At 36.3% G+C, this 16,353-nt stretch overlaps 1 protein-coding gene across 2 annotated transcripts in view; it reads right to left on the bottom strand.

The window, feature by feature from the left end:
- The window catches only part of CEP126 (centrosomal protein 126), a 76,745-nt gene extending 64,339 nt beyond the window's left edge, over nt 1–12,406 (bottom strand). For both annotated transcript variants that reach the window (XM_087433632.1, XM_087433631.1), the window contains exons 1-2: nt 12,039–12,406; nt 5,341–5,460 (exon numbers count right to left, since the gene is read on the bottom strand). In XM_087433632.1, coding sequence (XP_087289758.1) covers nt 5,341–5,460; nt 12,039–12,166 — 248 coding nt within the window. In that variant the 5' untranslated portion in view covers nt 12,167–12,406. The remainder of the gene's footprint in view (nt 1–5,340; nt 5,461–12,038) is intronic.
- Nucleotides 12,407–16,353: the final 3,947 nt, after the last annotated feature.

Here is a 16,353-nt window from a genome sequence, read left to right as displayed (position 1 = left end):
CATGTGAGGAGCTGGAACTCTCACGACTGCCCAGCAGTAATAAGGAGCCCTTCCCCATCTTGGTGTCAACAGAGGCTGGTGGTAAACCTAGACTTCCACCTTCATCTGTCAGTAATGAGGTAGTATCTTGCTGAGATAGACAAGATTATTCTAAATTTTATATGTAAATGCAAAGGAATTAGAATACCTAAAAATTTTGAAAAAGAAGAATAAAGTGAGAGGAATCAGCCTGTGTGATTTGAAGACTTATTGTATAGCTACAGTAATCAAAATTGTGTAGTATTGGTGGAGGGAGAGACACGGATTAATAGAATAGAGAACCCAGAAATAGACCCACATAAATATGCTCAACTGATTTTTGACAAGGGTGCAAAAACAATTCATGGAGCAAAGATACTTTTTCCAACAAATGATGTTGGACTAATGGGACAACCATAGGCAGAAAAAAAAAAAAAAGAATCTTCACCTAAGTCTCACAGCTTATACAAAAATTAACTTAAAATAGATCATGGACTTAACTGTAAAACTATAAATGTTTATAGTTTATAAAACTATAAGCTTTTAGGAGAAAATCTTCAGGATCTAGGGTTGAGCAGAGTTCTTAAACTTGACACCAAAAGCACAATCCATAAAAAGCAAAACTGATAAACTGGACTTCATAAAAATTAAAAACTTTTGCGCTGGGAAAGACTCAATTAAAAAACGTGAAAAGATAAGCTCCAGTGTAGGAGAAGATATTTGTAAACTACATATCTGACAAAGGACTAGCACCTAGAATATGCAGAGAGCTCTCAACACTCAACAGTAAAAAAAGCAAATAATCTAATTAGAAAATAGATAAAAGACATGAAGAGAAATTCCATTAAAGAGGATAGGCAGATGGCAAATAAACACTTGAAAAAGATATTCTGTATCATTAGCCATTAGGAAATGAAAATGAAAACCACAATGAGATATTACTACACATGTATAAAAATGGCTAAAATAAAAAATAGTGACAGGGTCGGCCCCGTGGCTTAGCGGTTTAGTGTGCGCGCTCCACTACTGGCTGCCCGGGTTTGGATCCCGGGCGCACACCGACGCACCGCTTCTCCGGCCATGCTGAGGCCGTGTCCCACATGTAGCAACTAGAAGGATGTGCAACTATGACATACAACTATCTACTGGGGCTTTGGGGAAAAAAAGGAGGATTGGCAAGATGTTAGCTCAGAGCCCGTCTTCCTCAGCAAAAAGAGGAGGATTAGCATGGATGTTAGCTCAGGGCTGATCTTCCTCACACACACACAAAAAAATAGTGACAACACCAGTGCTAGTGAGGATGTGGAAAACTGGATTACTCTTACACTGCTGCTGCATACAGTCACTCTGAAAAGCAATTTGGCAGTTTCTTAAAACACTAAACATGCAATCACCATATGACCCAGCAATTGTACTCCTGGTCATTTATCTCAGAGGAATAAAGACTTATGTTCACACAAAAGCCTATACATAAATATTTATAGCAGCTTTATTCATAGTAACCCCAAACTGGAAATTACTCAGATGTCCTTCAATGAGTGAATGGTTAACAAACTCTGGTGCATTCATATCATGGAATAATACTCAGCAATAAAAAGGAATGAACTACTGATGCATATGACAACTGGGATGCATCTCAGAGAAATGTGTTGAGTGAAAAAAGCCAACCCCAAAAGGTTACATACAGAATAATCCCATTTTTATAACACTCAAGAAATAAAAAAAAATTGTAGAAATGAGAACAGATTAGTGATTTCCAGGAAGTAGGTGTAGGAGGGAAGTGGGTGTGGCTATAAAAGAGCGATGTGAGGAATCTTCATAGTGATGGAAATGTTCTGTGTCTTGACTGTATAAATGTCATTATCCTGCTTGTGAGATTGAACTATAGTTTTGCAAGATGTTACCACTGGGGGAAACAGAGTAAAGGGTATCTTGGGATCTCTGTATTATTTTTTACAACTGCATGTGAATCTATAATTATCTGAAAATAAAGAGTTTAATTTAAAAAATAGAAATTACAGCTAACAGGGAGGGAGAAAATCTTTAACAGAAGAATTCACAAAGCTTACCTGTTAAAGGCTACTATTGTAAACCAAATAAAGTGTAGTAGATCAAGGGTAATACAGTAATATAACAGAATAGATTATTTGATACTCATAATAATGATTCTAGGGCATGAAGAAAAGATCAAACTATATTTATAACCATCGTATAAAAGATTACAGTAATGTGCATTGTAATTTAGGAAGATATTAAAAATGTTAAAGTTTTCATAATCTATATATATTTCATTTCTGACAGTGCTCTTTATGTACCACTCTTAATTGACCTTTGACTTCTATTGACCCTACCTACTCAATCCCAACTTTACCTCCGGACACATTCTCTTGCTTAGGTCAGTATAACAGCTTTCTACCTGTTGTCTTTGCCTCCAGCCTATGCTTTCAATTCATCCTCTACCCTCTTTGCTATAATGAGCTAAAATATAAATCTGATCATGACACTTACCTGAATTTACTCTTTCAACAGCATCTCAGAGTCCTAAGGATAGGGTTTAATTTCTTTAGATCGGCACAAAAGTTATTTTATGAAATGTCTCTCACCAACTCTATAGCTTCATCTCCTGATACTCCTGATACCCTTCCACATTTTCCTGTGCCCAAATCACATAAAACTCTTGTCTTATATTTCATAACATTAAGCTTTCTCACATATTGTTCTCTCTCCCTCACCCCTCATGTCCTCTGGCTAACTCCTGCTTATCTAATAAGACTTTACTTTTCCAGGTATTCATTTTATTTTTTATCCACCAGTATAGGAAACCCAGTAAATGTCAGCTGAGCATCAATAAATGGCTGTCCTCTACAACAAACATAACTTCCAAATATCCTAAATTCCTTTGTTTCCTTTAATATATTATGAATATACTATAAATAATATACCCATGGATATTTAAACCTATGGATACCTAAACTTATTTGAACCTATTTATATTTTTTAGCTTATACCATACATCCGTATATGGAGGTTTGATAAATATGACTTACTGCTTCAAGTCCAATTCCTGCTTATCTATTCTAAGGGTACATTTTTCTTGCTTCATGGTGAAATCCAAACTCCATCATTCTCACAAATAGATAATGCAGCTACCCCAAACTTCATGTTCACCAAGTAATTCATTCCATGATTCTCTAGGTAATTTTTTTTTTGCCTTTAGGATGTTTAAGGAATCTTTTTTATTATAAATTTTAGTGACTCTTCCAAAGTGCTTGTCCCTCATCTATTATTTGGTAGTGTTTCCTTTTCTCTTTATTTGGGCAATTTTCCCTATGCTGTCCTTTTCTTTCTTATTCTGTTAGTTAATTACATAGGAATTTTGTCTGATGATCTGAACTGTTAAGTCTATATGCTTACATTACGTTGTTTTAAAACTATCTGAAGGCTCCTTTTGGGTTCTTCTTAAAATTTATTTCAATTTATTCTCTTCATGAAGTCACATTAAATCAGATTATTGCCATTTCTAAAGTTTAATGGTAGAATAGATTAAACAGAATAATTTTTTCTTCTGATATAATATCTAATCATTGGTACTCAATCAGCTATGCTTGTTGAGTTAATATTTACTTATTTACCAAAAGATAGTTCTAAAATTGAAGATTAAAAATATGTAGGAAATAAATTAATTTTCTTTATGTGTGTATGTATCTTAAAATTACTTGGTCTACAAAGCAGCATATTAGAAAGTTACTTGAGGATGTGCTCCAGCAAACTAATGGTATAAAACAAAACAAAAACAGGGATGCTATCATAGGCAAGAAACTGTGGCTCCAACTCCTAAGAGCAATAAAGGGAAGTTTCGGGATGCCAGTTGTGCATTAGGCCTAAAGGTAACCAGTATCTCTTGGAGCAGTACCTATTGATGAACGGAAGAGGGCTTGGAGGGAAACAAAAGAGACTCCATTGTATAGACACTGAGTGAGAGAATAAAAAACTTGAGAATGTGATAAAAACATACAAGAAAAATATTGGCAAATAGAAAAACAAGGAAGTAGTAAATAAGAAAATGAAAATGTGTGTGATTTTAGGCAATTAATGTAAATAAAGAGCACTTGGTGCTATGAACATCTTTTGAGTACTACTGGGGTCATAGCACAAAATATGTCAAAGTATAACCGACAAATAGTGAAAGGAGACTGTCTCTACTAGTAGGAAAAAATACTTTTTTTGCTCTACATAACAATCCCTTGAAGTAGATGCTATTAATTCCAATCATAAATGAGAAACTGAGGCTCAAAGAAAATAACTTGCTCTAACTCATGGAGCTAGGATTTAAACCTAGATCTCTGACTCTAAAGCCCATGACCCTTTTTACATAAGATGATTGATCTTTATTGAACACCTGTCATGTGCCTTTTATAGGCTTCAGGAACTGAAATGTAGGAGAAAAACAGAAATACACAAGTACAAAACAAAAACACAAACAAGCTTCATTAAATAATTTCAACTACACCAGACAATAAAAGAGTTAATCTAAAGAGAAATATAATGCCAGAAAAAAATTACAGGTAAACAATTTTGTATTCCCCAAATGGGATTTGCAACATATGCCCAATGATGTAGTTAATAAACTCTGGGGATTTTCTGCTATTCATGTATTGTAGAAATATGGACAAGGTGGTAAAAACAACATTAAAAAATGGCATAACTACTTTGTCTAAAAAAAAATCTAATAATTCAAACAAATTTTGAAAAATTTTAATCAGTGATTAGATGGTATGCATTTTTACCTTATTTAGTTTCCAGTTTATACTAGAAAGCTCTTTTTCTATGGTAGTCATTTATAAAATTCTTTCTATCATGTTTCCACCATTATTCATATTTCCCCCATTTTTCTGATTGGATAAATGAGGGTAGCATATATAGAAAAATTATATAGAAGTGAATAATAAATTAAAATCAAATTATATTCATTAGAGACTAAATGCTAATTGGTAATCTTTTAATTTATGATGAAATGATATAAAAACCAAGACAATAATATGTTTAATATTCATTTTAAGAAGTGTATATGACACTATAATAAAAAGTTCTATGACAAGAAAAGACTGCTATGGTCACAGTAAACTAGATAATACACCACTATCTTTGTGCTTTAGGCAGAAAAACAATAATAAAATTTACAAAGCCATACAAATCTTGATCAGTGTTTTATAGATAAAGCACTGTCATGACTTAGGTTCATAAAATGCTACAAAGTAGAGAAACTATTAATTTATAATGACTTTGAATTTATACACTTCTGGATAAAATACAATTACTTACTTTCTTCTTCGATTTGACTCCACAAAATATCTACGTGCTCGATTTCGACATATTTTTTGTTGCTGCAGTAATATTTGGCGTTCTTCTTCTAAATTTTTCTCTAGATGGATTTTCATATCTCTAATGATAGCATAAAGTTAAGGACAATGGTTTACATCTTTAGTGGATGAGTGTCAGTGCTATCTGATAAATATAATTATAGCCTCATACTAATAATGTAATGATTTTTTGTGGAACAATTAGTATGTGTACACATTAGTATTAGTATATGACTGTCAGATGTTTTATGTAAAAAAATACTGACTTGGTATTAGAACTGAAGATATATCTCACTTTCCCTGGAAAAAAAATAAATTACTTTCAGATTTCATAAACTGACAAGGAGACTGCATATCTTTTCATTCATTACACAGATATTCGAGTAATTATTAACAAGGTACTCTCTTAGGCACATATAGAGGAAAATGTAAGAAGGTTATATTTCTCTAATAGAAAGTAGACGAATTGGGGCTGGCCCCATGGCATAGTGGGTAAGTTCATGCAGTCCACTTCGACGTCCTGGGGTTCACGGGTTTGGATCCCAGGCGTGGACCTACACACCGCTCATCAAGCCATGCTGTGGCAGTGTTCCACATACAAAATAGAGGAAGACTGGCACAGATGTTAGCTCAGGGCCAATCTTGCTCACAAAAAAATAAAAAAAAAAATTAAAAATTAAAAAAAAGTAGATGAATTAAATGTTTCAGTAAATCCTTTAATCTATTGCATGAAATCATATTCAAATATTAAAAAATGAAATAGCAATATAACAGGAGAGTTTGGGAATATAGTTTATTTACTTAGTGATTTACTTATAAATTACAAAAAAAAACCAGTAGGAAAACCATGCATAGCAATGTTTATTCAGAAGTTTGCCAGAGAAGAAAATATTTTAGTTATCCTAATCATCCATTCATTTGAAATTTATTATATAAAATTAAACTTTCTTTAAATAAGTTGTATTGATGTGGTTAATTGATGTCCCAATTTATTTAGTTGTGTTTCAACTGTCGTTGAACACCATTACCAAATTTATCACAGTATTTTCTGTTTTTAATGATTTTGAATTAAAAAAATCAATTATTTCACCATTATTCAGTACTACTTCATTATATGTAGATACATGTGAGATTGTACTGAAGTTATATATTGCAGGGTATGCCTACTTTTTAGAATAAAGAGCCTGTTTAAATTTTTTTCCCCCAAAAATAGAGATTCAAAATTCTTTTTAAGAGGTCAACATAATCAAGGTTTTTTATATGACATAAATTATTAATGGTAAAACAGAATACAAGAAATACATTCAGTAATAAATTATGCTGTACATAATTTGTTAATTCAAAATGTGTTAATTTTAGGATCCTATGGTGCTTCAGCATCAACATTATGAAAAAAACTTTACTATATATTTCAAAACAATCATGTTTATTTGTATTTTTTGGTCATTTGAAACTTTGCTAATGGGAGCTCATTTGTTTTCAATTATGTTGCTATTTAACAATCTTTATACCATTGGCCATAATTCATTTTACCTTTATTATAAAATTTTGCACTATCTCAAGATAATCATACCCACACATCCTCACACATATGATATTTTACTTAAAGTTTCTTTTGAAGGATTTATAAAAATGAAACAAAAAAGGAAGGAAATCTAGTTCTTTGTTAGCATAGAAACAGCTCAAGATTTATCTCGTGCTTCTTTAACAGAGTACTTTATTAGGAGGAGTCTGATTTCTACAAGATGGCTAGCGACTAAAAGTCACAACACGACAGTGGAGGCAAGTGCAACTTCCTTTCAGGGCACACAAGAGCAACACTGTGGGGGAGGACAGGGAGAAGTTGCTTTGGCTCAGGTGAGAGTGTGCAGGACTATGACACAGGTGGAGACAATTCTGTTCTCTGTTTAACATGCCTGAGATGTCATCACAAGAACATAAAGAAAATCACAAATGTAATGTTTGTAATGTTCTGACAACTATATATTCTCAAATTTAACCAAATGACTCTCTCTTTCTCTCTCTCTATATATAAATATAATTTTTGCCTGCTGAGTTATAAAGAATGCTGCTGTCTCTGCATCTTTCAAAGTATGGTACTCAAGTTTAAAAAATATTAGATGGCTGGTTAAATTTTTTTCATACAAGCTGTATTATACAGGTAAGATATTTCCCTAAGAATCACTGTTCAAAGGAAGGTAATGTTCATACATTTAACAATTGAAAAAAAACAAACACCCAAGAATACTATGGGTTGTAGGATTGGGTGAGTAATACGTAATGATTATAATTTAAAAGCATAGCCTAATCTACCCCACCTCATTCTCATCTCCCCCTCTTCCAATTTAGTCTTTCTCTAATTGCAGCTCATTTAGGTTGTTTTAAATATGTTACCATCACAAATAACCATGAATCATACAACCTATATTCTTTCCAAATTTATTAGAGCTGTCCTGATTCTTTTTCTTCTTCTCTGTACCCTCTTCCACAGCCCTGGCTCAGGCGCTCTAAATGCCTTGCCTGGACTACTTCAGTAGTCCTCCAACTCATCTCCTTATTCCTAACCTTCCAGCCTCCTTTTGAACCTACACAAAGCCAGCTGAACGCAAATCTGATTTGGTTTCTCATTCTTTGTTGTTCTCCAAAAGCTCTCTATCACCTTCATGATAAATTCCAAATTTCTTGGAATATAAAGCATTCTATAACCCAGTCTGTTTTTTCAACTTCATTTTTCAACATTTCCCTGCATGAATCCTATGCCCAGCCACACTAAGATACTTATTAACAAAACAAGCCATGATGTGTCATGCCATTATCTCCCCGCACAAGCTTGGCTAACTCTCCTCATCTTTCGAGCATACCTCAAAGCAGTTCCTCCCCTATGAAGCTTTTTCTAGCCCCTGTGGGATGACTTGACACCTTCATGAGTACATCATATGTGCCTCCTCTACATTTCTATAACTCCAATGCCTGGCATCGTGCTTAGAATATAGTAAGGGCTTAATAAAAGCTATCATTTTATAAAAAGAAATCATTCAGAGAAATTTTAGGAGAAAATTCTAGCTAGATATACTAGGACAAAAGGTATACGCATTTTTATAGTTTTTTGTGCCTTATAGACAAATTGGTTTATAAAATGGTTATATAAATTTACAAGTAATTAGAAACATATGTATATGTTTCAAAACCTCATGAGCATAGGGTAGTTCTTTTTTTTAACAAAAGACCAGGTAGAAAATCATGTTTTTTAAGGTACATATTAGCAAAGTAGAACACTTTCCACTTTTGATTACTAATTTTTATTTTCCTCTTTGGTGAACTGTTAGTACAGAGTCACTGGCCATTTATCTATTGAGAACTTGATTTTAAAAAAAATCAATTTCAGTAAAATTAATGGAGATAGAATAGTGTAGATATTAATCCTCTATCACAGTTACTGCAAGTATTTTCCCGATAGTTATTTTATTTATTTAGACAATTTCCCTTTAAAGTTTTAAATTAAATGAGTTATCTTTAAAATATTTTTCATTTGAAATGTCTTCTTTCTTCTCAAACAGTAAAGTTACTATACCTCTAAACACATGAAAAATGTGAAATTCTATTTTCTGTCAGTTTTCTTTTACAATTTTATTTTATATTTACCCTTTTTATCAGCTCAAGTTTATTTTGGAACGTAGTATAAAGTGTGACTCATGGCAGAGACAGTGATTTAGACTACTCTTTTTAGAAGTCAAAATAAGGAGACAGGAGATATCAGAATATAGTTAAAAGGGTTCTTATGCTCAAAGGGTTTGATGGTTAGTTAATTTTAAGGATAGCCAAGACTAAAGGCTGTAGGGAAAGAAGGGCATTAGAGAAGGTGAAAGTAAATTATAAGAGAGAGGCGGAATACTTTATAATCCAGGGTTACTGCAGAGAAGAGAGGTAATGGAAATAATGGCACAAGTGAATGGATTTACCTTCTACAGTAAAGGTGATATCCTAACAGTGAGCCTGGAAAAAAAGACAGGGCAGGGGATTGGGGGTAGTGATGGGAGTATGCGGGTTTCTGTTGTTTGTTGGGAGGGACTTGAGGGAGTTCATGGCATCCATTGTCTTATGAAGTGGTAAGATTGTCTACTGAGAGGGGAGGTGATAAAGATCTGCCATAGGCATTAAGAGGAACAAGAGAGAACCTTGTTCTTGTTTAGGTGAAGTTGGCTGGACACCATCAATCTGTAGTGGTGGCAGTCTATTGTTTTGTGATTTTTCTCTGACAGCATTTTGGTTATTCGAGTGAAGAGTAGAGAAATAGGACTCCAGTAGTTACTGGTGGTTGAGGCAGAAGGAGATGAGTGCAAAGAACCAAGGATGTTAGTGAGAAAATATTTGTAGATAATCAAGAATAGGGTATAAACTGGGTAGGGATTGAGTGCTAGGATAAAATGAGAGGGGAAAAGACTGGACATATTTATGAGAAAAAAAGAGGCACAGCGTGAAGGGTACATGAGAGACCTTTCACTTTTTTTTTAAACAAACTTTATTTTATTTCTATTTGAATTCTTCTAAGAGATTGAAATGATAGAACTCTAGCTAATTTTAATTAGATGAACTTTATAAGGTTTTGTCCTTTGATATCCTTTAGAGTCAGGACATTCTGACTCAAGTAAGAAAATATCTTCACCAGAAAGCTGGATGGCTTCTGAGTATTGAATTCATATTTGGAAGTCAAATGTAGAAATTTTACCAAGCCATTTGCTTATTTTAAGACTACAGTTCTTTCATTTAGTCATTCATTCATTAAATTTGAGCACCTACTTTGTACCAGGTATCCAATGAGAAACATTACGGACACTATGAACATCCAAAATACTTGCAAGAGGTGCTTAAGTGTTTCGCCAACTAGAAACGTAATGATATTCCTGATTTAGTGTCATAGTCTTTATTATGTTCAAAAATTCCTTTATCCCAATATATATATTCACTATATATATTTTTATATATGCCAGCAAATATATATGCAAACTAGCAAAAAATATATGTAGATATTTATATATTATATATATTGATATATACACACAAACAAAAGTTGTTGGATTTTATCAAAGCCTCTTGGGCATCTACTGAAATGATCATTTGCAACTTTCTTAATTTTAACCATATATTTACTATTTATTTTTAGTAATATATTTCTTTACAAGAAACCATCATTCCAATTCTGGAATTAAGTCTATTTGGTTTTGTTCATTTGAAGTACTGCCGAATTCTATTTACAAATATTTTCTTTGATGTTTGTATCAATGTTCATACCACATAAGTTTAAAAAAATTAAGTCTACGACCATTTCATTAATGAAAATGATGGAAAGATACACTTTGTCAATGAGCCACTTTCGATGCTTCCCTATTTTCTGATTGACATATAAATCAGGGTCAGTGTTACAGGAGTTGAGTGTCCAAGAAAATACAATGTCAAGGGGACAGAATTAAATCCATACAGAAAACAATACTGTTTATTTCAGAATACATCTCTGAGAGGACAGTTTTGGGGAGCAGCAATGGCAAAAGCCAAAGTGAATGGGGTTAATAATGAATAGATGAGAAGAACTAGAAGCTGCTACTATTTTGAGAACTTGGCCAAAGAAAGAAAAGACAGAAGGGATGGAAGCTTGAGGAAAGCATGATCATCAGAGGAGGGACCTTGACCATTAATGAAGCTCTGTACATACCTGTCTTCCTCACTAGAGTTGTACCCCTAGCACTGTCAAAGAGTAGGCACTAAATTAAAATTGTTTGTTGAATGCTGTTAAAATTGCAACATCCCATAAGTGGGAGAAAATGGGAATAAGAAAATGGGGGTTAACGTGGAAAGAGAGGACACTTCATTCTCTGACAAGAATAAGATGATCATACAGCACCATCACTGCCAACCAAGGGCTTTGAGAGTACAAAGGTTAAATCCTAATTGTTGTAGCATTCTCTGAAGGAATAAACATGGTTTACATATTTTGAAAACAAAACTCTTTCACTCTTTCAACTTTCTGCAGTGCAACCAACAGCAACATCAAAGGTAGACTCGACCAATTCTTAGGGAAAGGTCAGAGACAACCCAGCGTGAAGCGTCCAGGTCCTTTGCTTCTCATTTTCTCTCTGCTGTCTCTCTGACAACAGACCGGGCAGAGGATGGAAAACAAAACAATTGCCCAGCTGTGCTAGGCTTTAACAGCTCTGGTAAATGAATTAGGAGTGTTTTAGGTTAACTGTTAAAACGGACTTCTTCAGGATAGCAAAACATTTTACTTATTGGTGGAATTCTTCTCTCCAAGTAGCATGATTAATCAGGAGGTGGATAATATGAAGTAAAGAACTTAATGGCATAATTCTAGAAGAAAACAACCCCCAGAGAACATACGGTTGATATATTTTAAAATTCGCAAAAATGTTACACCAAAGTTGAATGGGGGTGGGATAACCAGGTGGTGGGCAGAGCGTCATAGAACAGGATAAAATGGTGTAATTTCAGGACTAAGGGGAGCAACGACAGTTGCTAAAGCAAATATCCGCACTAAGATGACTGGCTAGTTTCTATCACCTTGCGTCAGTGGTAACGGGAATCTAATGGGAAAAAGATGGGCCCCGCTTCCAACACCGCTACCCCGGCAGCCACGGCTGGGAAGGATACAGGTAAGCGCCAGGTCGGTGACGCCCGCCGCTCAACCGAGGGCTGAGGGGGGCTCTGTCGCGAGCGTCCGAGGATTCAGCGCCCAGGCCTGCCACCGCGCTCCGGACTCCGGGCCTCCCGGCCAGCATCCTTCACCTCAGAGACGCCTCCCCGCTTGCCCCTAGCGCCTCCCTCATGGCAGCTCCGGCTTCCTCCTCCTCCTCGGCCCCTCCCAACACTTCGTCTCTAGGCCCCGCGTCACGGGCGCGGAAGGGTTGGCCTCGGCAGCTCTCGTTCCCGCGCAGCGACGCTGGTGGCTGTGGTGGCGACGGCAGCTGTGGCGGCGACCTTGCTTGGCAGTGGCAGAGGTGGCGGCAGCAACCCCACCACTGCCGTCGCCATCTTGACAACCAACCGACGCCGCGTCCTTCGCGACGGAAACCAGGGTGTCGGCGCGGGGCGGGGCGGGGAGCCCAAGGCAGCCAATAGGAGGCTGCGGCGGCCCACCTCCCCCTCCCGTACCGCCCCCCGCCTCCTCCGAGCTGCCCTGCTGGCGGCGGTAGAAACCTTGGCATTCCCGGGGACCCGGGTCTTTGCAGGAGAGGAGAGTTGAATTGTGCGTTAGAGCTGACTCAGTTCTACCTCCCTTTTTATGACGACGTTTTCGTGGGGGTATTGAGAGTGATGAAAGATGGTGAGATGCAAAATCCCCAGATACAGGCAAATGCCGCTGTGGGGATTCTGAAAGGGTTGCCTTGGGGATAATTCAGAGTAGAATTGGTTGTTTAATTACCGAATCCTCTTGTGGAGTTTGAGTTGTGAGCCCTTCTGGGGCATCTCTTTAAAAAGGCTTTGTGAAATGGAAATTTCCTTCCTCGGCATTTTCTCGCCCACTCCATGATGCTTCTGCTATTCCCTCTGCAGTCGACTTCCTTGCCATTTCCCTACTTAAAAGGTCTACAGATTTCAAAGGCTCCTAATGGTGCCCGCCTTGCTGCCAGATTCTGGAAATAGACCATCACAGCGTCTGTGGTCTGGAAAGAAGTTCAGATTTAACCTAGTAATCTCCTGGGAAGATATGCCAAAAGAAATCATCATATTGAAATTATTTCAGGAGCTATGGAAAATTAAATGAATTTTTGAGCCATCAGTTTAATAGCTACGCAAGCGAAAATTTGAAAAAAGGCTGAAACTTTTTGTTGGAGCCCATTATAAAAGTACATATAAATTCCGACTGTATTTCAGCCAGGATTTTTTTGGTGGAAAAACTCCCAGATTGGAAGCAGAATGTACAAACCAAATAAAGATCACTCACCCACCGTTCAAATGTCTCTGCCTTTGTGAATCAATTTATTCGTTTTTAGAGTTCAAATAATAAACTTTTCCAGTTGAAACAATTTAAAACAGAGTTTTTGCGGAGTTGGATGCAATGACTCAAACTGGAATGTGCTCTGGTGACTGAGATTTTAAAATGCCACGACAAATCCAGTTTTGATTTACAACACAAAAAATGCAAGCTCCCTTCAGGACCATGCCAAGAGGACGGAATATATAATCTTGGCAAAGAAAGGCTAAATGTGTACACTTGGACAATTAGCTATCTTGGCAAGTTTTTAGCTGGCCTTGCCTCAGGCATTGACCTTGATTGTATTCGCACTGCTGTCATCACAACTCTGATTCTCTAGGGCCAATTTGAGAGAGAGAGAAGGAGAGAGCATAAGCAAAGTAGGGCAGAGCAAAGTACGAATAACAGAAGATTGTGGTTGCTGTTTGGAGTATTTAGGCATGTTTAGCCTTCCTGAAAGTCTAGCTTTTTTTATTTTTCCTTGGGAGGAGATCAGCCCTGTGCTCACATCTGCCAATCCTCCTCTTTTTTTGCTGAGGAAGACTGGCGCTGGGCTAACATCCGTGCCCATCTTCCTCCACTTTATATGGAACGCCGCCACAGCATGGCTTGCCAAGCAGTGCGTTGCTGCGTGCCTGGGATCCGAACCGGCGAACCCCAGGCTGCCGCAGCGGAGCGCACGCACCCAACCGCTTGCACCACCAGGCTGGACCCCTGAAAGTCTGGCTTTTGCTATTAGTTTGGTATCTCATAACTCCTAGGCATCTTATTGCTTTGTTGCATGGTATATTAGCAAGCGTGACTTGGTTTCACAATCACCTGCAAATGCTTGCTCATATAAACACTCTTCATTCTAATGTTGCTTTACAGTGATAACCAAGAAGAAAATAAATTTTAAACACAATGTTGCCAAATTTTTTTTTAATCACGGGAACTACTTTTTGACCTTTAAATTATTTCTTTCTGTCTTTGAAATATTAAGCAGGTTCTCCATGTTTTATTTAAATTATATAGTCCTAGATCCTGAAAAAAAGGCTTTAAGTTAGATATTTGGATAATAGAAAGATAATTTGAGGCATTTATAAACTTTATCTCTTGACAGAAAAGGCAAGTATGATTCAAGCAATAAAAAAGAATATTGTACTAAAATCTCTATTTTGTCAAAAGAGACATCTGTATTAAACATAATGCTTGATTCTTTCACACTTCAAAATCATGAAATAATTCATTCTTTTATTAAGGAAATATATACTGAGACTCTGCCAATCACTTTCTAGGTGCTGGGAAAACAGTGGTGAACAAAACCTCAAAGTCTCTGTACTCATAAAGCTTGTATTTATTTTTCTTTCCCACCAGAATATATTAGGTAGTGAAAAGTGCTATGAGGAAAAATGGAGTAGTGTAGGGAGATAGAGCCTGATGTCAGTTCTATTTTAGATAGAGTGCTAAGGGAAGGCCTCTGAGGAAGGGAAATTAGGGCAGAGATCTGAATGAAAAAAGAAGGTAGCCATTCAAATATCTGGATGAAGAATAAATTACAGGCAGAGGATGCCGTTAAGTATAAAAGGCTCTGAAGGCAGAGTTATATTTGTTGTGTTCAAAGAACAGTAAGAAGACCACCAGGTCTAGAACAGAGTGAGGTAGAGGAAGTGTGCTAGACATGAGATTGGAGAAGTACATGGGGATGTACTGCCGATTCAGTGGGGACTTATATAGTATGCAAGGAATTAATATAAAATTCAACTTCCAGTGGTGGGAAAGCCACTGGAGAATTTTGAATAGGAGAGTAATATGATCTAATTTAACCTTTAAAAGAATCACTGTAGCTGCTGTGGGGAAACTTAGACTATAGTTGATAAGACTAGAGACAAGGAGGTTAGTTTGAATGTTATTATAGTAGGTTAGGTGAGAGATTATGGAGACTTGGACTAGGCAGTAGTAATGGAGGTGGCAAGAAGTGTTCAAAATTTAATGTTGAGCCAATAAGATGTGTTGATGAATGGTTGTGGCAAGTGAGAGAAACAAACAAAAAAAGAATCAAATGCCACTCTCAGATTGGGACTAGAACAACTGGATAAAGGATATTGCCGTTTACTAAGATGGGGAGGAATAGGTTGAGGATGGGAGAAGGAATAAGATTCAGGCTTCAAACATGTTAAATATGAGATGTCTATTAGACACCCAACTTCATTAACATGGTCTTATAAATTGTTATTGATGTTCTATTTACAAAAGAAACTAATAATGACCTCTTTATGGTTACAAAGCACGTTCATATAACTTATCCAATTTGAATACTGGTATAACCTTGTGAGTTATGTGAGGCAGCCTGTGATGATCAATTTTTTGAGTTTCACTTTCATCTTGGCTAAGGCTATTTGTTCCATCTTCTGCTGAAGTATTTTTTTGCTCAAGTAAGAATTTCCTGAATTTGTCTCTGGGCAAGCTGTGAAAGAACAAAGAATTTTAATGTCTGGCTGATTTAAAATTGCTGAAGTTCTGCCATCTTCATTTCAATTTCAAAAGACTTCAACTAGTAATTTAAGATTAAAGATATATACTCATCTACTCCTAACATAGATTTTAAAGGTCACTAATATTGTCAGCAATGTTAGAACTATATTATAGATCAAGTCAAATAATAATAATAATACTAATAATTATGACACCACATAACATTTGAGTGCTTGTCTCTTATGCACTGTGCTAAGTGCTTACATATATTAAATCGTTGAATCTACCCAACAATCCCCATTCTACAAAGGAAGTAATTAAGCTATAGTGATATTAGGTAACTTTGCCCAAGTTTCCGGAGCAAGGGAGTGGTGGAATCAAGATTCAAAGCTAGGCAATCTTGTCCTGGAGCCAGCACTCCCAGCCACCCCCTCGCCTCACTGGAGAAACTCCGAGAAAGTTTCAGTAGAATAACAGATAAGAGTGTTTGGGTTTAAATAGTAGGTGGTGAGGAAGTAAAGTCAGAGAATAGATAGT

Source organism: Ceratotherium simum, chromosome 7 (assembly GCF_057802395.1).
Source record: "Ceratotherium simum simum isolate JZ-2026a chromosome 7, ASM5780239v1, whole genome shotgun sequence".
NCBI classification, from domain to species: Eukaryota; Metazoa; Chordata; class Mammalia; order Perissodactyla; family Rhinocerotidae; genus Ceratotherium; species Ceratotherium simum.
The sequence above is the reverse complement of the archived record's forward strand: the minus strand, read 5'-3'. Positions and strand labels throughout refer to the sequence as shown.